Source organism: Sceloporus undulatus, chromosome 2 (assembly GCF_019175285.1).
Source record: "Sceloporus undulatus isolate JIND9_A2432 ecotype Alabama chromosome 2, SceUnd_v1.1, whole genome shotgun sequence".
In the NCBI taxonomy this organism is placed as follows: domain Eukaryota; kingdom Metazoa; phylum Chordata; class Lepidosauria; order Squamata; family Phrynosomatidae; genus Sceloporus; species Sceloporus undulatus.
The window spans coordinates 250,518,307-250,545,196 of NC_056523.1; the positions used below are offsets into that span (position 1 = coordinate 250,518,307).

At 39.3% G+C, this 26,890-nt stretch overlaps 2 protein-coding genes across 10 annotated transcripts; one reads left to right on the forward strand and one right to left on the reverse strand.

Moving 5' to 3' along the window:
- Window positions 1-1,172: 1,172 nt before the first annotated feature.
- Window positions 1,173-20,394, reverse strand: HNRNPK (heterogeneous nuclear ribonucleoprotein K). 5 transcript variants are annotated; one of them, XM_042449192.1, is made up of 16 exons: window positions 20,317-20,394; window positions 17,078-17,143; window positions 16,904-16,975; window positions 15,894-15,991; window positions 14,094-14,150; window positions 12,729-12,772; window positions 11,767-11,839; window positions 10,472-10,585; window positions 7,691-7,819; window positions 6,962-7,263; window positions 6,522-6,576; window positions 4,778-4,828; window positions 3,491-3,512; window positions 3,328-3,410; window positions 2,851-3,020; window positions 1,173-2,107 (listed from the first exon to the last, which is right to left on the reverse strand). In XM_042449192.1, exons 3-16 carry the CDS (start codon window positions 16,950-16,952, stop codon window positions 2,074-2,076), a joined length of 1,281 nt encoding a protein of 426 aa, XP_042305126.1. In that variant the 5' UTR covers window positions 16,953-16,975; window positions 17,078-17,143; window positions 20,317-20,394; the 3' UTR covers window positions 1,173-2,073. The 5 variants fall into 5 exon arrangements, with proteins under 5 accessions (XP_042305126.1, XP_042305128.1, XP_042305127.1 ...); XM_042449194.1 differs by having other exon boundaries at window positions 10,472-10,579; window positions 20,184-20,365; XM_042449193.1 differs by having other exon boundaries at window positions 1,173-2,047; window positions 20,184-20,365.
- A 66-nt stretch (window positions 20,395-20,460) lies between these two features.
- Window positions 20,461-24,962, forward strand: RMI1 (RecQ mediated genome instability 1). 5 transcript variants are annotated; one of them, XM_042449187.1, is made up of 2 exons: window positions 20,461-20,589; window positions 22,784-24,962. In XM_042449187.1, the coding sequence occupies exon 2, from the start codon at window positions 22,819-22,821 to the stop codon at window positions 24,508-24,510; it is 1,692 nt and encodes a 563-aa protein (XP_042305121.1). In that variant the 5' UTR covers window positions 20,461-20,589; window positions 22,784-22,818; the 3' UTR covers window positions 24,511-24,962. The 5 variants fall into 5 exon arrangements, 4 of the variants coding, with proteins under 4 accessions (XP_042305121.1, XP_042305122.1, XP_042305123.1 ...); XR_006101895.1 differs by lacking the exon at window positions 22,784-24,962 and adding an exon at window positions 21,045-21,105 and having other exon boundaries at window positions 20,465-20,589; XM_042449188.1 differs by lacking the exon at window positions 20,461-20,589 and adding an exon at window positions 21,125-21,184.
- The last annotated feature ends 1,928 nt before the right edge of the window (window positions 24,963-26,890 follow it).

Below are 26,890 nucleotides of genomic sequence, written 5' to 3' on the forward strand. Positions count from 1 at the left end.
GTTAAAACGGTCTGCTCAACATTAGAAACTGGCCACAGAAAGAAGAAAGAATCAGGTCCTCGTGGAGGGTCTTCCCGAAAGGCGTCATCAGCAGGAAAAATAAAAACCTCTCCAACAGCAGCACAGCTTAACAAGGTTTTGTCTACAACACTGGAGTCCGCCTCTCATTTCCCAGCTATTTAAAATGAAAGCCAACACGGTTTGTGTAGGACTAAGACCCTGTTCATCAGGATGGGTTTCCCATCCAGCCATGAAGCCCACTCCCTCAGCCGCAGGGGAAGGCAATGGCAAACCTCTTCTGAACAAACCTTTGCCAAGAAAACCCTGGGTAAGTTCACCTTCAGACAAACTACCGGAAGGCAAACAAGACTGGTCAGAATGCTTTCACTTTTACCAGGAAAAGATAAATGAAAGGCCTTGCCGGGGTTTCTTTATTAAAGAGGGCTCACAAACACATTTCAACATCTGACTTTGACCAGGCTCAAGCTCCTGCTGGTCTCCAGCTTTCTCTTAAACTTTGGAGGTACAGAAGGTAGACAAATACAAGCATTCTGAGTTTCCCAATTGATTTTACACTGAGCGTTCACTCCAGCTGAAGAAAGGTAGAGATATGCAACAAAAATGCTGTTAGATAAGGCAGTTTTTGGAGATCCAGCAGGGTGTAGTGTTGGACTAGGACACTGGGAGACCAGGGTTCAAATCCCTGCAGGGCCATGGAAACCCACTGGGTGACATTGGACAAGCCACACTCAGCGTCAGTAGTTAAGGGCAAATCCCCTCTGAACAAATTCTGCCAAGAACCTTAGTGTCTTTGCCCCAAGTCAGAAGGGACTTGAAGGCACACATCATTTTCTGGCTCTATGAACATGTGCTGCACTTGCTGCATTTGGGAAACGTTTTCACACAGTTTCTGAGTGATGGACGACTTTGGTTTAGCTTGTGATTTGTTGTGAACCTAAAGTACTGAAAAATTGCAGAGAATTAGAACATGAGCCAACGTTGAAAACTGGATTTGTTCCATCCAGTTGGACGTTATTACAATGTTTATTCAAGAAGAGAAATGAACTGGTAAACTATCAATACAAATGCTCAAATTGTACATGAAACATCAAGAGGTTCTTTTGATTTCGCACACAGAATTCCTATGCAAATAAAACAGAAAGGAGATACAATTATTTCATCCAAGCCTTTATACAATGGAAACATATTTAACAGGTTACAGTTGGATATGGGCAGGATTGCCAAGGATAGAAATCACTAAACTTCTGATATTCTCTACAGTTACTTGCTATTCATTGACAAAGTTTTGCAAGATTTTTATTCAAACCAACATGTTGCAGTACAATATTAGGGGCATACATTTGGAGTAACCAAGAAAAAAACCATTCGTTATATTTTCTTCAGATATACCAAAAGTTTGGAGTCAGCATGTTTACTATCAATATTCCTCTAAAAATTGCCAAAACACTGAAATGGGGTATTCTGCTTCTCTGGTATAAGGGGGAAAAAAGCCAAACTCAATGAAAGATGTTGAAGGTGTTATTTTATAGCTAACAAAATGTGCATAAAGAAATGACTGCAATAATTGGTTCACTAAATTTATTTTTAAAATCATAAAACATCTTACAAAAGGGTATTACATTCTGCACACTACTTTGAATGGATGCTGGGATAAGTGGCCTATCAGTACTCCTTCCCCTCTTCAAACCAAAAAAAGGTATAAAAGCAGATGGCTCACAAGTGACAGAAAAAACATTACAGTTTACAACCAACATAGAACAAAAATAAAATCCACCTTCTCTGCTGCTGTTTCAAAATACCAATGTTAGTTTCGTAAGCCACCCTACTCCCAACCAACTATATGTAAAGAACTAAAACGTTACATCTGGTGACAGCAAAAAATTCACTACACCTCAAATGCAGAACACCTATGAAGCAGAGGAATGTTGGCTTTTTAAACAGAAGCAGATTTAAGAAAAAAAAAAGATGCAGGACTCCTTCAGTTCTTCACTAGTCTTAGAAAAACTTTCCAGAATACTGCTTCACACTATAAAAAAGAAAAAATATCTTGCATTAGAATCCTTCAACATCTGCATACTGCTTCACACTATAAGGAAAAAGAAAAAAAAGGCATATATTAGAATGGTTGAACAAACATCTTGAATCAATATTTAAAAATACATTTACAAATTTAATAAAAATTAGACAATACATATTGATTAAATTCAACAATTTATCATTAGTGGCTATCTACAGTTCAGAATTAAAGTTATACATTGTAATATGCTTTCTAGGCAGTTTTTGTTAAACAAGATAAAGCAAGTAAATAGCTATAGCTGTTATACATGGCAGAAAAGAAAACAACGCCAGTAGGTGTGAAATGCTGCATTAACAGCAACAACAGATTTGAACTTGTCCTGTAGAGGCATGGCCTGTGCCATATGGTAGACTGCGATTTGTTGTCGATTTAGTTATCTAAAAACAACAAAATCACTAGTCTTCCACACAGAACTAGACCAACATCCACTGAAATCTTCTACATTTTCTACAGGCTCTATGTAATAGATTACAAGTCGATTTTTATTTTTATTTTATTTTATTTTTTGCAGCAGTTTTCACCACAGAAAGGAGGACTGCTTGGTTAAGATCATTTCCAGCATGATTAGTTTTGAGGGTGTCTTCATTGAGTAAGAATGGAGAATAGAAGAGAAAAAGCATGCTACCAAGTGCAGAAGTTAGTATAAGCTATATAACGTGTTCTTTTTAAAAGCAGACATTCTCTTTAAAGACATGTACAAAGAAGCATTACATATGCATGTAGGTAACACATGCAGTAGGGTGAAAACTTGCCTGTTTTGCAGTAAATACTGTGCATTTTGAATCTGGTCCTGTGTGCCTGTAATAGTTATTATCCGATCTTCTGAACCCTCTAAGGGTTCATCAATTTTGATTGAAGCTCCCGATTCATGGCGTATCTGTTTAATCCTCTGACCTCCTTTTCCGATAATAGAACCAGCCAACTGAAAAGAAAGATCATTTTAGCCACAGCTCATAAATTCATTATTCTAATACACTAACAAGCTACATACCTCAGTCCAAATAATTATAGTATAATAAATAAGACAGCCAACCTGGTTAATATATTCTTTAAGAAGTGGAGGTAGTGGCAAGAATGAAAAATTGCAACTTTTATAATCAAAATTAAAATGCAAACCTAATCTATGAACTTGGAGAATAGGTCTGACTCCCTGAACTACTGTAATATGAAAAACTATTTCTAAAAATTTATTTGAAAAGATTTTGGCTAAAGAGAATGTATATACTTACATCTTTGGGTATTGTTACTTGTGTGGTAATGATGGGTCCGCCGAGATCACCATAAGAGCCACGACCCCCTGCGTAAGAATAGTCTATTTTAAAACAGATGCATCTAGTTCTTTTAATGAATAAAACAAAAAAAATTGTACAATAAATAGGTATGAAATCTTACCATATCCTGATCCACCCTCGAACTATTTTAAAAAAAGAAAGGAAAAAAGTCTTATCTTCTATGTCAGAACTGGGTATTAACCAACCTAAGTAACTCAAGTGTTCTAGATAGTTGGAAAATATTTGACTTCTGCTTTAAAACTACAGGTTTACATACATAGAATTTTTAAGGTCTCAAAAGGGAGGGCTTGTTTCGGATGCTTTCTATCTGACAAACCTGACATTATGGCAGAATACAGACTAAGATCTTTTACAAAATTCCCAGAACACTGTAGAATTCCTTGGGGGCTCCAGAGGCTTGAAAGCACCACTACAAAGCAGAGATTTTCCAAGAACTTTTGAATGGCGTTAAATGACAAATAAGTTATTAACTATGAAAACAAAGCTAGCAGTCATAAATTTCAGAACGCCAGCATCAGCGATTACCAGTCAGTGCACAGCCCACAACACTGGTTGACCTGCTGCTACTATTGAACATGTATTAATATTCTGACAATCACACAGAAAGGGGGAGATATTAAGTGTACATACTACCAACTCTTACACAACTGTTATAATGCAGGCCCATTAAGCTAAATAGAAATACTAGCCAATCCATACAAAGAAAGTTATGTAAGCATGCATATGCGAGTATACACATTTGTGCATACACACACCCCTTTCAAAATTGAGTACTGAAACAAGCTGGTGCAAACATAATTTAAACAGAATATAGAAAGTGAGTATTTTAGTTTTCTAAACCTGGAACTCTATGTGGCTGTATTTCAACAAACATTAACTCAAAGAATGCTTTGCATATTTAAATGATTCAATCTTCCCATAAAATAAAATGCACTAGCATTTCTGCAATGGGCAGAACGCAAGGCATGTTTCCATACAAATCAGATGAGCAATCCTGTAGAGCCCCTATTTAGTGAGCACTTTACCTTTGTCTCAACAAAATATACATTTATGTATCAAATAATAAAATATATGTGTTTACATATCAACACAATTATCAGATGTAGGGTTACCTAACTTGTCGCCCTCAAAATATAGTTGGATTGCAACTATGAGCATTCAGCATTAGCTATGCTGGTAAGACTAATGGGACTTGCAGTCCAACAAAACCTGGAAGCCACCCTTCGGCAAGTCTTGCCTTCCATACCAATGCCAACTTTTGGTTATCTGCAACATTTGAACAAAACTAATCCCTTTGCATGAAGAGCTAAGAAAAGCATGTAGACTCTCTCTTTAAAAAGCAGTAACAAATTAAATGTGACTTTAAGAAAACAGAAAATGTACTCACCATCTCTGGTGTTTCTATGTCATCACAAGCATTGACATGACACTGCATCATCTTGCCAAACAGAGTACATTACAAAGAAAGGAAGGGAGGGGGGACATTTTGAGCAAGTCAGTATCTTCAAGCAGATGTATAAGTAACCCAGAAACATTCATGCACCCACATACCCAGATTATAACCATGAGAGAGAAACTGCAGATCAATCATAGATCAAATTTACATGCCACAATAAGCCAAAATGCTGTCTGCTTGCGCACTCCCTTAGAGGTAGGGGGTGATAAGCAATTCACAGATGTGTCACCTTTTGCTTTGTTACTCTGAAGTCCAAAGCATGCATTCTGGTTTTTCTCTCCCTTCCTATAATAAATTAAGCATAAACTGAAAGTCTTGTGACTTGCCTAACTCCTGCCTTATGCAGTAGAACCAATTGGGCTGCACACAACTGACACCTGTGGTGCCTGAATTACACTAAATTTCATATCTGACACAGACCACACAAACCCTAATTTTAAAATACTTGCAGATTCCAAGAATGCCTGTTCTCCCTGCTCTGTAAGTGCAATTCCCAAAGGTTTCAATCTAGCCTACTCTTTACTGTCCACATACATTCTCTTTAGACTGAACACAACACTGAGTCATTTCGTCTTCCATCTTGGCACACACCTCACCTACGTACTTTTAAATTGTCATCTTATGGCAACCCCATGAATGCCACAGGGTTTTCTTAGGCACAAATTACTAAGTTTCTTCTTCTGATACAGAATACTGTGTTGGTTGACAGAGCCCCATCCAAGCAATAACCAGGGCTGACCCTGTTTAGCTTCCAAGGTCAGACAGGATCTTGTGTCTTTAGGGTATTTTGACTGAACTTGTCATTCTACACAGCCAGTTTTGTCCAAGACAGTGAAATGTCATTGGGACAGAGGAAAATGATAAAATCACTTCTTCCCTTATCCCACATGCATGCACACTCTGAGCCAAACTCTGCTCAGGTCATGCTACCATGAGCAAGAACAAAACTCTTGATTCAACACTTAGTTTTTTCATCAACCAAGTGACTGAAGAATACACTGGATTTCTGAAGCAATGGACTTCAAATAAATTGCAAACACATTTGAAGTTCAGGGTTGACTGCTTTATAAAACGGACAACACAAACTTCACTAAATTTTCATCATCTCAAAAAGTTTTGTCCCTGTCACTGAAAGAGAATTTGATGAGCCTGTCCTCATTCCTAAAGAGATAAATGAATTAAAACCAGTTTTACAGCAGAAGTCAAGATAATGCTGAAGATCACAGTGCTTATGCTTGATGTTTATCCAACTTTCTGTTCCAGAATGACTATGTTAGTAGTTGGTCATGAGAATAATGCTCACTAAAAACTAATTTTGTCTTCAGAGTATTCCAACTAATCTGGGCCCAACTATTTGCAACTTTATTGCTTTACATGTTGCAAGTAGTAGCATCTCTCCACAAAAGCAAAATTTTGATCTCTTCATAGTGATTCAGCAAAAAGAAAAATGAAATGCTTACCCCAGTATCTATTCTTCTACATACGAAGTCTCTTAACAAATAAAAGGCTACAATAGCACCAAAATCATATATGTTGGACTCTCCAAAATATTGAACAAGGGCATTTATATCCAATAAGGGACTGTAGTTTTAAGACATCTAAAGAAGAATTTTTGTCCCTTTAACAGGAAAAGTGTATTTGTGCAATCAAATTTCTCCTACTGAAAAAAACTTACCATGCCATCGTAACGGTCACCAGGTCTGCCTCTTCGATCGTAAGACATAAGATCCCTTAAGAAAGCAAATTATATATTCAGAGTATGCATTTATATTCAACTGAAATTTTTACTTAGCCCATCCAAAACTCTGTACGTCATCCATGTTTCAAGGGAAATGCAACTTTCTCCAAATAAAGTTGTGAGGTACAAAAGCATACTAATGTTGGATATGGAACATACAGTTACCTCTAATTTATATCAAAGGAAAAATAGCCTGACCATAAAATGCATTTTAAAAATTCATCGTATCTCACTTCAAACGCACAAAACACAATCCTACTATTTAGAACGTTTGCATTCTCTCCTCCAGTAGTCTAGACCATATTGCTGAAAACTACGCAATTCAATACTGCTCTAAGAAAATATTAATAAGGGAAGTACTCATGAAGTTTACTCACCCGCCTCGAGGTGGGGGAGGGGGAGGAAGAGGAAGATTGCGAGCTCTGCTACCACCTCTGCCACCACGGCCTGGAGGAGGGGGAGGTGGTCCTCTGCGAGGGCTCATATCATCATAATCTCTTCGTGGAGGCATGGGACGACCACGACCTGGAGGCATTCGATCAAAGCCCCCCCTGCCACGCATTGGGAAGCCTACAGGACGTCCCCTTCTGTCATCAAACATCATTGTAAATCCACCATAATCATATGTTTCATCATAAAAATTGGGATCATAGGGCTGTGCACGTCCTTTGATTGGTGACTAATATGAAACAAAGAAATCAAAGTTAGTAATTTGAACATTATCATCCCAATTTAAAACACAAAACTTGCTTTATTAAAATTTATATCCCCAACTTTGCCTTTAAAATAGCATTCAAAGTGGCTAACAGTCAAGTTGAGATAAAACACAAAATTTTGAGTTAAACCTAAAAATAAAATTAAACAGTGTCAACCAAGTAACACCTGCTTCAGTGAAGAAATCCTCTTAAAAATCTATCTGAATATACACATCTTTGCCTATTCAAATCTAAAGGCAATATGCACGGCTTCTTTGTAACAATGCAAGTTTCCCTCAAATTCAGTTAGCACTCTAGACAATGCTGCTAACAGTATGAACATTTCTGTATCCACACAAAAAGGACCACCTGGAAAATTTAAAGAATTTAATATTTTTTGGATTACATTACCTCTGATATAAGATCCAGTATTATTTTGATGCATTCCACAACTCTATCAGGCTTTCCACCAATTAGCACCACTCTGTCAGAAGAATGAGGACAACATTCTTGGAAGAGTTTAATGGTGGTTTGAGTGTTCTGCAAAAAAAGTCACACACAGAGTTGACTGATTCAAAATGAGCTTTAACCAGTAACTAAGTTTAAAGTTATTTTAAACACTATCTGTTAAGATTTTCATGATGAATAAGAGGCCAAGTTAAGCAGATAGGGACACACAGGTAGCTTCTTAAGAGATAAGATTCAGGAGTTATTCAACTTCAGGAAGTGGTTTAACCAGTGTAAAACTGAAAGGGAACTGATCATGTGCTGCATCATAACCTCAGCTAGATACCAAAGACTTGGTTGGACCATCACAAGCTGTAAATCTGGAAGTAGCAAGAACCCATGCTAAAACAGTCTATGTCATTACTTCTAGGGTCACCCATAATGATTAGGGTCAAACTGAATGGATGTCCTTTCTATTTATTTATTCTTATTCAGAGTAATTCTAGAACAGAAGAACAAAACTGATATCATTCACTCATTTCAAAACCCTGAAGGATCTCTCTGCCAGCAGGGTCTTACAGATATTAAGGCTATGGGAAAGAATGTATACCACTGTAGAACCCCACAGGCTGTCATGGGGAAGAACAATGTTCTTCCAGCGAGGTAGGTAGTTAGTACAAAGCAGAACATCCTAAAGAATACTATGAATTATTCAATTAGGTTGATGAGGATACTATGAATAATTCAATTAAGCCCTTTCCAATATCTCCCATGGAGGCAGAGAAGATAAACGTTAATCCTACTTCCCAAGCCGTCTTTAAAATGAATCGTATGTCAAGGCATCTCTGGTCTGGTACAAACTGCCCAAAAAGGGCCATCTGCCAGCACCTAGTTTTGCTCTGTGGGGAATCACAACCTCCAGACCGTGGGACTTCCCTGCGGAGCAAAAAGAAGCCGCAAAAAGTGGTTTCTTGATGCCGCAGTGTGCCAATGGTGCACTCGCGACGTCCTAATCGTGCCGTGACACGCACGTAACAATGGCGGCGCTCATCTGTACAGTTACGCCCTCGTCACGTGCTAGGGTTGAGGCACATGTGGGTGGAGCATCCTCTGCCAACCCCAGCACGTAACGAGGGCGCCTCAGAACTCTACTCGGCCACTTTTTTTTAAAATGAAAACTAGCACATAATGTCTCCCATATTCTTCATGAGTGGCCTAAGGCTACTTGTAAGCTAACAATGTCTCAAAAGCCACATGACTGCCACAATTGTTTGCTAGCTTTCAATGATTTGAAAGAATGCTACCATTAGCATTTTTTCTTCTATGTTGATGGCCAATTTTTCCAATGACTTCCTTAGCCACGATAACTGCATGCTACATGTAGACATGATTTATAACTGCATAAGTACTGAAATGTACTATTTTGTTTAAATAGGCTCTCACAAGAATTCCAAGAGTACCTCTTTAGTCACAGCTTCCCTACTGTTCCCCTTGACTAATGTTCACTCTCCTGACTTTTCAGAAAGAGTTACACTTGCATCTATAAAAAAACGAGCTCTACAAATTTGGGTGACAGACATCCTCCTGTCAACAATGTCATAAACTGATTCATGGGCTCTAAAGCTGTGTTAAGTTGATTTGTTGCAAATCAAAAGCTGCCTTGTTGCTTGTAAATTTTCACTAAGCCATATGGAGGCCCAGTCATTAGAAACTGGGAGAGCTAATATGGGTTATAAGAATGAGCCTTGAGTGAAGGAAATGATTTTTTAAAAAGGAATAATCCTGCAGAACGTTTTACAGTGCTATATATTCAAATTAGGCTGCCTGCATTCCATTTATTTACTGACCCTACAAATAAATAGAATCAGGAACCTGTCAGTTCTGACATGGCAGTATGTTTAAACTATCCCAGTCCCATGTCCAAAGAAAAGATAAATCACCTTAATAAATTTAAAAATGACTGCTTCAGCTATGGAAGAAAATGTAGTGCTTACATATACATTACATAAACATCATTTGAATCCCCTGCCCCTTTAGTAACTAGAACTAAAAGAAATAGAGCAAAATCAAAACAAAAAATGATATTCTTCACCTTTTTCTTTCACTGGAAGGAAAATGTGCATTTCCAAGTAAACCACACACTATTTGGGGTTTTAATAGTTTTTATTTATATTTCACCTCAACTCATTTATATTCTCATCACTCAATATACAATTAAGGACTGATAATATTTCCATATTTAAATGACACTGTGCCTGATCAAATTTTCAAAGAGAATGTATTTTCCAGCTACCTAATGTTATCCTGGACATGACCTATGAAGACCTGTATGGCTTAGGTGCAGATTATCTGAAAGATTTACAAGGGAAGATTTTCTCAGTCTCACCATGCATGCATTGTGAGGACATGAGAATCTTCTCAGTGGCTGCTCCATCCTCTGGAACTCCTTTTCGCAAGAGTCTAGGGCTGGCCTCCCCCTTCCCAATTTCCTTTGGCAGCAGGCAAAGACCTTTTTCTTTAAACCGACTTTTAATGGGTAAATGGGGGCTTCTGACTGAAACATGTATTTTATTTTTTTTAAAACTTCTGTATGATTTTAAATGATTTTATATTGTTAATGTGTGGGTTAACTGTTTTTTTAAATATTTAGGTTTTGGGAGATGCCTTGGGTCCCTGCTCTGGGAGAAAGGTGACATACAAATAAAATACTAAATATGATAAATATCCAAAGAACCAAAATGTTACCTCTCTGAGTTCTTTGATTTTAGCACCCTTGACACCAATTATTCCTCCAGCCAGACTCTGATGAATCAACAATCGTAACTCACAGTCAAAGTCACTTCCTTTGTAATGCTGGTACTGGGCAAATTTGGGGAGAAAAGAGTAAGAGAAATTTTTTCTTCAATTAGTACCCATTTAAACCATGATAATATAATAATTTCTACTGTTAATTCATATTAGTAATACTATTATATGCTGCTACTTTTGCTGATCTCTAATCAACATTTATCACACATTAAATCCAAATTCAGTTCTTTAAAGATATAGTATACCATGATTCAAATAACTATGCAAACACTGATCCAAGAGTCATCAAAGGGAAACATTCCCTTAACCTGCATAGTATTCATAATAAAATGTTTCTGACTTCAAGAAATTTTTCAAGCAGACGTGAAAGATGCAGAATCAGATGTTCAAAGTGGAAAATCTTTCTTGTGTGTATGTGTATATACGTGCCTTCAGGCTGCCTGTCAATTTATGGTGACTACATGAATTTCAGATTAACCTAAAATATAAGTCCACTTTGTGAAATCCTGGGGCCAGGACAGACAATAATGCCCTCTATGATTCTGAGTTCTTATCATGACGCTTCCTATGTCTTACATTGAATTTAAAGTTATTATGTAATTTGATTATGCACACAAAACATATTTATTTCATTTATACCCTGCCCTTTAGCCAAATAGTCCCCAAGCAGCTTTCAAATTGTTAACTTGACAAATCCCTACCACCCTCAGGCTTGCAATGTAAGACACAAAACAGAAGGAAAAGGGGATGGAAGTGGGGAAGGCATTAAGTCCAGTAGGTGCTGGCTGCTGTTCTTTTTCTACTCAGAGGTCAGAGTAATGGCAGTTGGGAAGAGCGAGGGTCTTTCATCAGATGCTGGAATGAAGTCACATCCAATCCTCAAAAACTACCGTAACGGGCAATAGTTTGCTCACCTACCCCTCTAATCTCCCCAAACAAAAAATAGCAAAATGACATAACGCTCCTTGATACAGAAATGTGGTGGTTCAGCCCATCAGAAAAGAAAAAATGGCTCAACCCTGTTTGCAATTGCCAACCCCTGATCAAGTGCATGTACAGTATGGGGAACTGTATCCTTCTCAGTTTTGGTGATGAAGATAGTGCCACTAGTAGAAGACCTTCACTGGATTCCACTCACAATTTTTGCACAGAGACAAAAAAAGTAGCACAAAATAGAATTCATTCTGAGTGAGACATTCAGATGAATCATCTCAAATATGTTGAACTCTTACCTCCTCTAAAGTAGGGATGATTTTCTTCAAAATTTCTCCAATTGTTTCAATATCTGCACTTATGCTCAGTATGCTGTCACATCACATTATCGCAAGTCACAAACAAGATGGGGAAAAGGTAAAGTAAGTTGTGTATTCATAATTATATGGATTATAAGTCAACTCTGAGTAGAACTTAAGATAATACTCCCCATTTAAGTAAGCCTGCTTATTGAAGTTATAGCACATGCACCTCTTTGTATGCCCAATAATATAGATGGTAAAAGTTTAAAATAAGATTTTGGAGATAGAGAACGAAGTTCTTGGAAGGAGGCAGATTAAGTGGACAAGAAATTGACGAAGAACTGAAAGTAGGAGTGAATACTCATGTTCCCCGCTACCATTAATTTAGGACACCCTCACTATTACATTGTTAAAACTGGCACACCTTCTCCTAGGAGACATGGGAATATGCAAGTAGTGAACATTGTATTCGGAATAGGGTTATGAGACCAGTTAGAAATTAGATTACTAATGGGCTCTGCAAGAAACAAATACAAATGCAAGACAATAAAAAAAAAAGACAACACAAATGAGAAGTGAAGGAGAGTGAACCAGGAGTTAGCATTTCATCAGAAAAAAATTATTAACAGGCAATGCTTGGGGAGCAAGGTGGGCCACAAAGACAGAGCAGAACAAGATAGTATTTTGAAACAATCTGATTTACAATTTACGATGCAGCAAATATACAACAATTGAAGCTGTGCTCCTTCCATTGAAATAAAATTAGTGGATTGTTGGGTGGGCAACTCACGTAAAAGTTCAGTGACAAAAATAAGACTTAATGGGGAAAATAAGACAGAAAACTTAAAAAAAACAATACACCGTCTAAGGGGATACTATTTAATTATATAAAAGGCAGGTAATAATATACATTTCTCTCTTTCTAATCAGGCAGTGAGGCATAAACTGTTGGGACATACCGCTCGGGGCCACTGCTGTCTGGGACTGAAACACTGGCATTGTACTGCATTGGTCATTGGCGTTCGTGGATGTTGGCATTGGGCATGGGCATTCAATCAGAAGTTGTCAAGTAAGGCACCCGTTTGGCAACGAGCACATTTTTGGGCATAGCCAACCAGGGTTTTCACATGGGCGTTCAGGGGCGGATGGGCCAACGTCATGGTGGGCAACGCAGGGGCAAGTCGATCCAGTACATGGGCAACGGAGAGATATATGGCCAAAAAAACAAGGAGAGGGAAGAGGGGGAAAAGCAATAAATTTTAATTTAATACAAACTATACTCATTACTCTCAATGAAACAAGCTTAAGTTGTTCTGAAGACTAACACAACAACGGATAGCTACAATGACAGTGGCTTAACTGTTATGGACTGTAAAAATGTGTTACTTGGCCTAAACTACTTTTAACATTAAAAGTTTAGTAGCAGGCTGGCTCATGAGGGTAGACACAAGATCTGTAGAGATTCAGATTACTGAAATCCTGGGAAAACTGGGAAAGCCACTAATCCAGGAATTATATGTATGAAATCTGTATTTAGGTAGGTGAATGTTTAAATACACTAGCTTCAGAAAGGTCTGTTACTACACAAGTGATTGCTACCCAGGTTCTTCCTTATACCTCAGATCTAGTAATTAAAGTTGACAATTGTAACATTCTGCACGAGTTTATTTTACAGTATCATGAAAATATCAAACACAATGTGAAATGATATATCGCCAAATATTTTATTAAATACCAGTATCACTACTACTTTAAAATACTGAAAATTATACACAATAAAGAAATGGCTTTTTAAGAAGCATAGTGTTGAACTATGGAGCACAACTAATACGTGTCTATTCACAAGAGTCAACCCACTATAAAAAGTAAAAATCTTTAAAGTCATGTTTACTGAGAATTCCTTCCAGGTTACAATTCATTTACAATGCTCTGCTCCCATACACAAAATTATGTCAGTTGGAACACTGCCTAAAGAGAGACTTTTTAAAACAAGGATCATTCCATAGCTGGATAAAGAATGATCATCTGGAATTCAGAAACTGCATTATACAGGAAATTTAAGTTCTCCAGAAGTGCAAGTTAACAGAAAATCCTATTTAGTGTAATGATTCTGTAAAATCAGGGAAAGGAATATTTTCTCATGACTTGTTCCATTTTTAAAAAATTAAAAACTATATATATCAAATGAACGGAATAGCCTGACATCTGAACTTATTTTTTTTAAACAAAAGAGGTGCAAATAAAATTTCCACAGTTGCTAGAAGTATACAATCTGCCTAAAACGTCAGGTTCTACAAAATGGTGTTTAACTTGTAAATACTCACGTCTGTACGAAGCGCCTTAATATTTTTGCCACCTTTGCCAATCACTGCTCCAGCATTCTAAAGTAGTAGAAAGTTAGATTAGTTTCTCAAATACAATCAACCAAAATAGAAGGGGCAATGAATTAAATCTATTGCACTAAATTTGACAGCTTTGCAAGTTTAGTGTTTTATTCTGGTGCCTTAAAACATCAGCAGTCTGCAATTTTCAAAGTAGTAGTCATGACAGTCTCTTGCAGCATAAAAAGGAGGGAGATGGGAGGAAGGGAAAAATAAGAAAATAACTGTGGCAGCACCTTTATGACTAATTGGTTTTTATTTTAGCATGAACTTTTGTGGCTACAATCCCATGTCTTTAAATGCAGTACAGAGTGATAATTGATGCTCAAGTATAAAGCATATTTACAGAGTTATGGGAGTGGGGCACAATGTACCAGGAGTCAGAAAAATACAAACCATGACCTTTGTCCTACATTTTCAAAGGCTGAATAAAGTGATACAAGTCTTCCTTATAGTAGTTAGTTAGTGTTGATGCATGAAAGGTATAAATCTTCTTACTAAAAGTCAGTTTCTCAAAGAAGATTCCTTTTGTTATACGCGCAGGGCTGAGGACTATTTGTGTATTAAATATATAAAAGCCATTGTCTATTGTTCATACCTCTGTTAGTGGACTGGAATTTGTGAAGATAATTCAATTCAGCAGTTTCTCTTTCTAGTCCTGCTTTGTAATTTCCTTGTTCAAGGACAGCAACCAGTAAACAGCTTACTGTTTGCCCAGGAAATGTTCTACAACTGATTTTTAGGTACTGCCATTTCTAATGCCAAATTTATGTTCATTAATCCTCTGTCATAGAAACGGTCCTATCTGTCCAATATAGAGTGTAGAGGGGCGCTCCTGGCACAGGATGGCATACATGATATTGGAGGAAGCTAAGTAAGTGTACCTCTGATGTTGTGAATGCTATTACTGGCCCCTGTAATACTGCTCCCAGAGAAGTTGTGGGGGCACAGTTAGCATCTGGGTTTGTGGCAAGGTCTTGTTTCTAAATTGCCATCCACGTTATATGTATCCTGTTGCAACTGAGTAGTTACCTAGACTGTCTGTAGGCCAATAAAGAGCAGTCTCCCAGAACTGCAGAGTTATCACTTAGAAAAGTTTTTAATTCTAGAGGTCAACAGGGCAACACATATTTAAAAAAACATCAAAAGCTTATGCTCAATTATTTGATTCAATTATTTAATTCAAAATGTACAACATTTACACCTGACTCCTGATACCAAATCTTGGGCTTTGTAATAATAATACTTTTGTGGAAAATTTGTAAATAAAAATGTTTACTGTACAAGAGTTCACTGATCATTAAAATTCTGAACCTCTTCCAAGGTTAACCTTTATAAGGCAAGAAGGTCCCCCAACAGGCCGCATGGTCAAGAGGGAACCTTAACATAATCCCCTGTTCTAGTTCAACTCTGATGTTTCAATTCAGATACTTATGGAGTGCTGAAATATCAGAATGTTGTTTAGTACTGTAAAGACAAAGTAAACCAAAAGGCTAAATCAGACCATATTTTATTCAAGGCACCTAAAATATTTCTGGTAAAGATTCCAATTCAGCTTTCCTCCATAGAAAACCCATATCATGTCCCCATATTTGGGCCTCCTGAAGCAGTTTTGTTTCTCCCACTATAACCACCAACACTCTTAAATTGCTAATACAAAGTTCAACCTAAATAGCCAAATTAAACAAAATACAGTAGTATATACAGAATTTGAAATATATATTGACCAAAAATGAAACATACTTTGCTCTGAAGCAGAATGCGCAGTTCCACCATTTCATCAGTGTTCCTAGACCTTTTGAAGGCCTGTTCTTCTTCAATATCTTCAGCTGGCCGTTTGCCTAATATTGTGGGTAAAAATAATGAAAACAAGAGTGTTGTTTTTTCAAGCAGCAGATCACAGGTACTTTCATTAAATGACAATACATGAAGCAACTAATAACTGAGAATGAAAATCCAGTATTTAATCTTTAAGCCAAGCCAGTTCAAGCACAAGTCATTACTACTCAAACAAGATTTATAAGGAAAATGTACACATTAGTTTTAGTAAAGCACTTCAATGAACATTCAATGGATCTCAAGAATCTTATTGCCCATGTTTACTGAGAGGAAACCACAACTACTTAGTAGCTAAACTGTGTTTTTAAAATTTATTAACAGCAGTAATGTCATTTGTGTCAACTGCTACCCAACCAGTATCAAACCTCATTTGTTAGATTTCACAGAAACCACAAAGAATCTGCACTATATGGTTATTATTATAATTTATAAAGGTCTTACTATCTATCAAATCACAAATTATAAACATTCTGAACTCCATAACTCTCTGAGATTCAAGTGTTTTCATTTTTTTAAAAAAATTAAAACATTTCAAAATGAGGATAATGAAAATGTAATGGTGGTAGCGTTCTCTTTTCTCCACCAGTAAAAATGCTCTGCTGGTAGAACCCATTCCCCCTCGCCTGATGCAGCTTGCAAATCTGCCCTACAAAACTGGAAACCCCTCTGAAGCAGATTAAGGGCAAAGGGAAGATGCCTGCATTGCATTACAGTGAATGGGTTTTTATTCGATATGCACACATCTACCACGTAACACTGTTTTACAGAAAGTATAGGATGCACAGCTGACAAATCAAGTTTTTATTAGACCAATGACTACATTTTGAAGCACTAATGAATGTCATGGTCAAGTTCTACATACATTAGTATAGCCCATTACAGGTCTCATTTACATTATATACTCTAAAACTTACCATTAGTTTCTGTATTAGTAAAAGTCTCCTCTTGCTGTTCAGTCTCCATTATTCTAAGACTTGTAGGTAAACCTGTCAAATAATAAATACAACTGAAGAGCTTCAACCACAAACTGGGCACCTTTGTTAAGTAAGTGAAGAGCAGCAGGGGAATGTTGGGTTGACAACACTTACCAATATTATATAGCTTTGCTCCAAGCAAACCTTAAATGTTCTGGGCGGGATCAAAGATCAGACAGCCTATGAAAAGCAACGTACATTAAGTATTGGTCTTGCTCTTTTACACAATTAGATCAAGTTTAGACAAGCAAACATTGATCAACGTGTATATTTCTATCCCCTCAAATAGCCAACTTTTCTCTGAAATGCAACCCCAGGACATACGCCATTTAAAACCAGCATTGAACGTCTCTTTTAACTAACTCCTTAATTAAATGAATCTCTTTCATTCTGAACATGTCACTTCTTTATATTAAGGGGGAAAATGAACGCACTACTTTGTTTTCCACATGAATGCTAGTTTCTACATCTGATTAGCTCTGCAGCCAACTAAGGTCACTGTGTAAACTTTACCATTTCATTTACTCTGATGATCTTCTAATTTGTACCCCCCAAAACACACTTTCTGTATCTATTTTTAAAAATGCAGCCCTATTTTTACCTCTTGCAACAGGACAAGAATCCATCCTAACCCCAGACAACTACAAAATTACATGAAGCATTTTGCAGTCTTGCGTTAAGTGCTTACAACAAAGGTTTAAAATAGAGTGTGATAATTAGCTAACTATGGCCAAAACACATAGTCTGCGTCTGCTTTAGCTGCCCTGGCTGAATACTAGGGGCTTCTGGGAACTGTAGTCTTGTAAGACATTTAGCCTTCTCTATCTGAGACCTCTGGTGCCACAACAAACTACAATTCCCAGGATTCCCTAGCACTGAGCCAGGGCAGTTAAAGCGGCCCCAAACTGGATTATTTCTGCAGTGCGTTTTGGAGTGGCTTCATTTCCATCTTCAGCAAGCTTCTGACTGCTGGGAAAAAACCTCACCTTAATCCTTCTCCCTTCCATCTTTGTGCAATTCAACAATCCCTCCCCACCACACATATACATACACAACCACATGTTCAAAAGAAGTGCTGGATCCACCATGAAGAAGCCTGCTCTTTACAATGTTGTTAGCAACGGAGGGGAGCAACAGCTGCACCATCAAGGCAGCAGAGCCCAAAGCACAATCGCAGCCTGGGCTCAATCTGGGCAAAGGATGGCCCACAAATAATAATAATAATAATTATTATTATTATTGTTACCATTATTTTGACACTGCTTTAGCAAAAAGGGCTGCAGACGGGAGGGAATAAAATGCAATCATAGTATGGCCCATTATTATCATTCTTATTTTCAGACTCCTGTGATGAAAAGGGCCACCATCTGGGGATGGCAGAGGCTCAAAGGTGGGCAAAGTATGGCCCATAACAATACTTTTAACACTCTAGTAACAAAAAGGGCCAGCAGCTGTGGTCGGGAGAGGCTCAAAGGTGGGCAACGCATGGCCTGCTCAATTCAATTTATCTATCTAGTTTCTATCCCGCCTTCCTTCTTGAAGGGGCCCAAGGCGGGTCACAGTAAAGTTGTTACTATTATTATTACTCCTATAACCAAAAGGCCCGCCCAACCCTGCAGAGAGGGCTGACTCCGTGGTTCGCAGCCTTCCTTCCTAAGGCTTTCATGGCCCTTTAGTATAGCCCCTCGTGTTGTGGTGACCCCCCCCCAACCCTAGAGCCCCGTCCGTTGACTGCTTCCTAACTGTCATTCAAACGCGTGTTTCCCGAGAGTCTTGGGCGGCCCCTAAGGAAGGGTCGTCGGTTGAGAACCACTAAGCCATGGCAAGAGCCTGCTCTCAACGGCGACGCGATCCTTAACAGCAACGACGGATTGCGGCCGTTAACGACGGAGGGAGGGAGGGAGCCCAAAGGAGGCCCCCATTTGCGCAACGCGGACCCGCCTGACGGCTCCAGCAGCAACGGAAGGAAGGAGAGGACCCAAAAATGGCGGCGGCTGGGGCTCTGTAATGGCGGTCACGAGCGGAAGGAGAAGGAGGAGAAGGAGCACCGCCACGCGGAGGACGAGGAGGAGGAGGGGGCCCCCTTCCCTCCCTCCCTCCCTCTCTCCCGGCGCCACGGGCTCCGAGGCACAAAAGAGCGCGGCCGGAGGAAGAGGAGGAGAAGGGAGGGAGGGAGGGAGGGAGGAAGCTTCCTGGCTGGGCCCACGAAGGGCAGGAAACGCCTCTCCCTCCCTCCCTTTCTCCCTCCCTCGTCCGCCATGATGCCTGCGCCAACGGACCGTTTCCTGCCTCGGCGAAGAGGGAGCCCCGGGGAGTTAACACATCTAACACAAGGAGGCCTCCCAGGAGACAACGCCACTCGCACCCACCCAGATAGATAGATAGATAGATAGAGGCCTGCGCAGATGTATGTGTGCATGTAGTATATAGACCTATGTGTGTGTGTGTGTATGCTGTGAGAGAGAGAGATCATAGACTGGTGGAGCTGGAAGAGACCCCCAAAGGGCCCTGCTCCAGTCCAGCCCCTTCTTCTCCATCAAAGCATCCCCAGCCTCTGACCAAAGGCCTCCAAAGAGAGAGCAATATCTGTATGTAATATTTACCTGTTTATAGATGCACAAGCATTACATACATACATACATATATATATACACATACACACATCTGTATGTAATATGCGTGACAAGAGTATATACACGTACATACAGGTATGTATCTATATCTCTATATATGAGTGTGTGTATAATATTTCTGCGCACCCCCGTTCGAAGTGTCCCCGGCCTAACGGTCGCAGCCTGCTCCCAAGCCCCCTCCTCCTCCAACCGCCACCTTCAACGATAAAGGAGGCCCCTTTTAAAGCCCTTACGGCGCACTTACTTCCCCCGACGCCGCCCGAGTCCGCCTCTTCGGGAAATGAGGGACGACGAGAGCGGAGGAGAATGGGCCCTGTCCCTCTCTCCGGCGCGCGCACCCACCACCACCGCCGCCGCGCTCCTATTGGTTCCCCATCCTCCCCGCCGCGCTCCCATTGGCTGCTCCACCCGTCCGTCTCTCTCTCTCTCTGAAGTCCCGCCCTCCGTGGCAAAGCAGGCCCCTTTCTCTCTCTGCCACCAAAAAGGAAGGAGGCAGTTGCTGCAAGGCGCGCCTGGCTCCCTCAGCGCTCCCTCCCCTCCCCTCCCCCGCAGCCCCATCTCTCTCACACAGAGACCTCGATACTCACTAGTTCTAGCGGTGATAATAATGATTAAAAGCACCACAATAAAATAAAAGATGGCGCCCGTCGAGTTCTTTGTGGTTCTTGGGAAGCGGGGGGCGGCGGCGGGGCTGAGGGTTTGAAGGAGAACAAAACTGACCTCGAGCCGTCTCAGTGAAGAGGAGAAAGAGGAGAGGGAAGGGAAAATGGCGCCCGGGGATCGGAAGCTCCGCCTCGCCGCCCCTCGCCAGCGACCTCCCTCCCTGAGTCCCTGCCCGACTTCTCGCGAGCCTGGCCCCGCCGCTTCAGGCCTCTTTTTCAAAAGTGATTGATTTATGTAGTCCCGCCGCCTTGGCGCTTAAAACGAAAGCCCAGGACTAGGCGGGAGAGGAGGCTGGTAGGCGCCAGGGAAGCAAGCGCCACACGCGCCCAGGTTGGGAGCAGGATTTGAACTCAGCACCCCCTTAATGCGGAATGGTGGGAGGGCGGGAAAGGCTTAGGCGCCCCTAATAATAATGATAATGGGGAGCAGGGTTGAGTTCGAGGGAGCCCTGTGCGATTCCCTCGTAAAGCAAAGGCCACAAAATGATTTTAACATTAGTTGACGTTTAAGGCTGCTTCTTTATCAGGGTAGCTTTGGTCCAAAACACACTGCAGAAACAATCCAGTTTGGCTCAGTGCTAGGGAATCCTGGGAATTGTAGTTTACTGTGATACCAAAGCTCTCTCGGACAGAGGAGACTAAATATCTCACAAAACTACAGTTCCCAATGTTCCTTTGCATTGAGCCAGGGCAGTTAAAGCGGTCTTAAACTGGATTATTTCTTCAGTGTGTTTTGGGCTTTTGTTTCTTATTGTGTGTGGATTCTTTTTTGCTTCTGCTTAACAGGCCTTGGGCAAGTCACACTCTCTCAGCCTCAGGATGGCAATGTCAAAGCTCCTCTGAAGAAACTTGCCAAAACAACAACAAGAGCAACAACCCTCCATAAGTCATAAACGACTTGAAGGCACACAACAACCAAGATTTCAGTTAAGAAAAGGTTTCTGCTTTCTTCCCCCAACCTCTGACAGAGAAATCCTGCAATTTAAGTCCAAAACACACTGCAGAAATAATCCAGTTGTAGGCCGCTTTAATGCCCCTGCCTCAGTGCTAGGGAATTGTGGGAACTGTAGTTTATTGTGGAACCAGAGCTCTCTGACAGAGAAGGCTACATATCTCGCAAAAGTACAGTTCCCAGTATTGCCTAGCATTGAGCCAGGGCAGTTAAAGCGGTCTCACATTGGATGATTTCTGCAGTGTGTTTTGGATCTTAGTCGATTAAATGTCGCTGTTTCGCAAAACAAGATGCCTGCCCAGAGGAAAGGGGTTGGGAAGGGAAGCAAGGCCCCTACAATTTCCAGAATGGAAAAAGCTCCTCCCAGTCTCCCTATATTTATTATTTGTGCTTCTCCTGCTTAATATATGCTTTTCAGGTAAATTTCTGCAGTGTCTCATATGAAAGAGTGCCCAGAAGAGTTCTGGAAATGCATGGCGTTGTTAGAAGCGTTTCTCAACCTCTTCAGTGTTTTGCTCCTTTTCACAATTTGTTTGCCTGTTGTTTGTTTTTTGCATGTGATTTCCACAACACACCTGCAGACTCTGGTTCGCATATCATTGAGGCTGGTTTCACTGAAGGGCCTGGATCTATTTCAGAATAAATACCTTGAGAATGTGGGAAAGCTAACCACAGTCCTACTAATAAAGCCAAGCCCCTAAAACTAGTGGAGCAGGCAAATCTGCTTTTTCCTTTTATCTCCATTTTGCTCCTAACGCATGCTCAGTAAGTGATTCTGGAGGCAGCTGCTGTTTACCTTGCCCCTTGTATGGAAGCACACAAAGTTGCAGTAGGATCTCTTAGAGCAGACTCCCTTTTTCCCCCAGGGAGAAGCTTTGTTGCACTGTTTACTATAGACACACAGCTGCTACACACCATGGTCCAAAACACACTGTGGAAATAATCCAGTTTGAGATCACTTTAACTGCCTCAGCTCAGTGCTAGGGAATCCAGGGATGGGTAGTTTATTTTGTGTGCTTACATACAAGGCACCAGAGTTCTCTGACAGAGAAACCTGAATCTCTCACAAAACTACAGTTCTTAGTATTACCTAGCATTGAGCCAGGGCAGTTAAAGTGAACTCAAACACTTCTTTCTGCAGTGTGTTTGTCTTTCTCAAGGCCTTGTTCACAATCCAAATGCCCATGCTGCAAGTCCTCTTCCAAAAACAAAACAAAACAAAATCTTCTAGCTAGAGAGAAGGCAAGAAGTGGATCTGGGCTCCACTAAAAAGACTTTGTAAAAAGGAGCTTCTTTGTCAGAGGCTTTGATAACTGACATATGCCTGTAGAAGCTGCCAAAAACACTGTTTGCCTCTCAGTTGCTGCCTTACAGGCTACTGTAGCTTGCCTATATGAGCCTATACTGCCAGATTACTTGGCTAGTTTATCACTTGGATTGTAGTTTTAAATTAACGTTTGGAACAGTCTGTAGAGCAATTTATTTTTCCTATGAGCTTCTTTAAGCAACAGCTTATCTGAAGATGTCAAGTATACTTTTATGCTTATTCAGATGCTATTGTATTTATTTTCAGGGCATTTACAAATCTTCCCTCTACCACAAGAGAAAATGACTACATCTTGTCTTGCAACAAGAGTGGAAACTTGGCTTTCCTCTACTTGGCATGTGAAGGTTCCAGCGCAGTGGCTAGAAGCTTGCATTGACTGGATTCAACAAGAAAATGGTGGTTTCAGTTTGGCTCAGGCTTCTCTTAATAAGCAAGTTTTTGAGCAATGGCTTTTTACAGATCTCAGAGATCTTGAATATCCTGTTCTTCCTGACTGCCTTTTAAATTATCCAAAAGGAGAACTGAATGGCTTTTATTCTATACAGATTGATTCACTTGTTGATGTGAGCCAACCTGCCTATTCTCAGTTGCAGAAGTTAAGAGGGAAGAATACTGTTAATGAGGAAATCACTGCTAATACAGAAAGAATTGTGAGATCCTGGGAGGCAAAGCCTTCTCGAATGTTAATGTTGCAACTGACCGATGGTGTACATCACATTCAAGGTATGGAATATCATTCTGTTCCTGTTCTCCACTGTGATCTCCCTCCAGGTACAAAAGTTATGATACAAGGGAATGTTGTATATCGTTTAGGTGTTCTCCTGCTTAAACCAGAAAATGTGAGATTGCTGGGAGGTAAAGTGGATAGTCTTATAGAGGAAAATGCTAAGGAAAGAATTCTTACTAGGCTACTTGGAGAAGGGGATGAAAACAGTCCTAATGGTGTTGTGTCAAATAATGGAGAATGTGTGATTCCACAACCTATTGATGAAATTAGCCAAGGTCTGGGTCCTTCTGATGAAGAGCTTCTGGCAAGTCTTGAAGAAAATAACGAATTAATGATCAGTGAAGCACCTGTTGAAAGTGGATATTGCACCAGAAGTACACGTTTAAATTCTACCACATATTCTCTTCCTCCCAACACTGGAAACTACTTGCAACAAGGCTCTGCAGTGTTCACTGAAGAACAAAACATACAAGGAGATTTTGATGATTTTCCATTAGATGATGATTTGTTTTTAGTAGAAGAGATCGAGCAAGAAGAGAGACAAGATCCGAACAGAAATATCAGCGTAAAGAATCAGCCTGCTGGAGAAAAAAATCCAGGAGAAGGAACGTTTGCATTTGTGGAAAGTACAAGAGATTTCTCTACAAAACGTAATGTGAAATGCACTCAGAACTTGGATGACTGCTTGGAAAGCAGAAGTAATAAAGGCAATGAAAAGTCCAGTATCTCTAACAACAAATTAACAGACATTAATGTGGAATCACAACAGTCTTCTGAGTGTGTACAGGCCTACAAAATAAAGAACAAATGCCTTGCAGTTGGTTTGGATACCCCTCCTTTTACATATTTATCGTTGTTATTAAGTAACAAGCCCAAGGATATTACAACTGTAAAAATTAAAGCATTTATAGTAACTCTTACTGGAAATCTGACAAGCAGCAATGGTTTCTGGAGTGTTGCAGCAAAAATATCTGATGGTACAGCTTTTCTAGAAGTTGATTTTGCTGATGAAATACTAACAAGTTTGATTGGATTTTCAGTACCTGAAATGAAACAATTACGGAAAGATCCTGTCCTATTCCCAAAGCTTAAGGAGGGTTTACAGAATTGCCAGAGAGAACTGATAGACCTCTGTTGTTTGATGACCGTTGAATTTAATCCCTCTCAGACAAAAGCAAGAGTAATAATTTTGCAAGATATTAATGAAAATGATTTGAATAATCTAAAAAGACGCTTATATGTGTAACATCTAAATGTCAATTTTGATTGTAATCCAAAGAAAATTAAATAGTCTTTGGTTATGATATTTTCTAACTGCTGTTTACAGTTAGACAAATTTATTGGGGACACAGAAAATGTTTTAATAATTTCTTTCACTTTTCTATTTCCAAAGTTCTTAATGCTTCCTAAAGGTATCAGCAAAATAAGGTTCATAATAAATGCAAATAATATATTATGGAGCACATTCTCAAGAATTTTACAGTTTAGAATGACTGAAAATAAGATGATTCATAAGCAGTTAAAATAGGCAAGTCATACTTGTTCTTTACATGTTTTCCTGCTGCATTTAAGATATTTTTTATCATATTGGTATTTTCATTTATGCATTTTGGAAAATAAGAAATAAAGGAAACTATTCATAAACATAGTAGCCTAATTTGACTAAGCTGAAAAGGTAACAAATCAGACTCAGTTATATTTAATTTATGTATTAATGCCTTAAAATCACCAAACAGGCTTGCAAGTTTAGAAAAAGAATTCTTCACATAAATATTGTTCCCCTCCCCCCCCCCATTAATTTTAGATAGTACTATATACTGGGAGCCAGCATGGTGTAGTGGTTTGATCATTGGGCTACAGCTCTTGGAGCACATGGTTCAAATCCCTGCTCTACTGTGGAAACCCACTGGGTGACCTTAGATGAGTCACATTCTGTCAGCCTCAAAGAGAAACAAAGATAAACCTTTCTGAACAAATGTTGCCAAGAAGACCATATGTTCGCTTTAGGATTGCCATAAATTGTAAACATACTATCTCTACTAGCTATAGTCTAACTGAGAAGATGGTCCATTATTGTTAAACTGACAATTTAGACTAATAAGACAGTTCAGCAGAATCTTGCCACATTTATATTTCTCCATAGTTTACAGTAGTTCTAAAAATGCATATCAAGACTGAAGTCATATGTGTATTTGCTGAAAAGTCCTGTAAAGGTACGGTAATTTGGACTTAAGCAGATATTGGTTTGCAAGCTCCGATTACAGTCATATACTAATTACCTGGAGTGAGCGCCATAAATAGGCACATATAGGATTGTCCTTCACTTAAATATAAGTGAGGATACATTAATTTTCTCTATACATCACATAGAAAACACGAAATATTTCCATGTGTTAATATATAAAGTTGGAATATACTATTCAATTTATACACCTCATCTGATTGTATTGAAGTGAAACAATAAAAGGCAAAGCCCTAGTTACCATATCCTGGCACGCAGTAGTGGGATGTGCATGTTTTGTCCCATCAGCGATTTCTTCATTTTATGGAACATGTGAAATCTCACAGTATGAATCACTTGATGGAAGTGGGATCTGACTCCATTCTCTTTTGCCCCTGAGAAACAGATACTGGCGTTAAATGGGATAACGGTGCATGGATGCAATCCAGCAGTTATCACCATACAGGTTACCTATGTTTTTCAGTGAAATGTTTGTGGGTGGAAATCTTTCAGTCAAGTACAAATATCACATTTACAATTAAGAGTTGAATAATATACTTCAATCTGAAGCAAATAAATCTTTTAAAATTAAGGATGCACCTACGCTTAAAATGTTGCAGTTTGACACCACTTTTAACTGCCATGGCTGCATTCTATAGAATCTTGGGGTTTGTAGTTTGGTGAGGCACCAACACTCTTTGGCAGAGAAGACTAAATACCTTGTAAAACTTCAAATCCCAGGCTTCCATAGGCTGGAGCTACAGCATTTAAAGTAATATTAAATTATATTATTTCTACAGTGTAGATGCACCTTCAGAGAGAAAAGTGAGTGAGGATGCTTTGATAACTTGTAATATTAATTTACTATTAAACTGTGAAACAAGACTATGTGAAAGGAAGGCTTACAAGTAGCATGAAAAGATAATTGCTTCTGCTTGGTCTGTAATTAGTTTTGCCATGTGAGTAAGGATGTACAGTACATGGATTTGTGAGCCTTCTGAAAATGGAATATTTTGGATATTTGCTTTGAAAAAAATAATTTAATTGAAAAAAACAACAGTTGCCACATATTTGGGATAAATGAACAGGCTAAATTTGGATTCACTGGGAATATGCCAGAAGAACAGCAAGTATATTTTGTAGCAATTAAAAAGAAATAGGTACAGGTGCTGGACTACAACTCTGGAGACCAAAGTTTGATTCCCTGCTCAGTCCATGGAAACCCACTGGGTAACCTTGGGTGACTCATACACTCGCCTTTGGATCACCAGAAGTCAGACTTGAAGGCACACAACAACACATTTTGAACAGCATATAATTAATAATTGTAGTGACAAGTTAATGATGTGTTTGAGCGGCTTATTAGTTTAACAAGTGTTTTAACATGTACAGTTAGAGTAGTAGT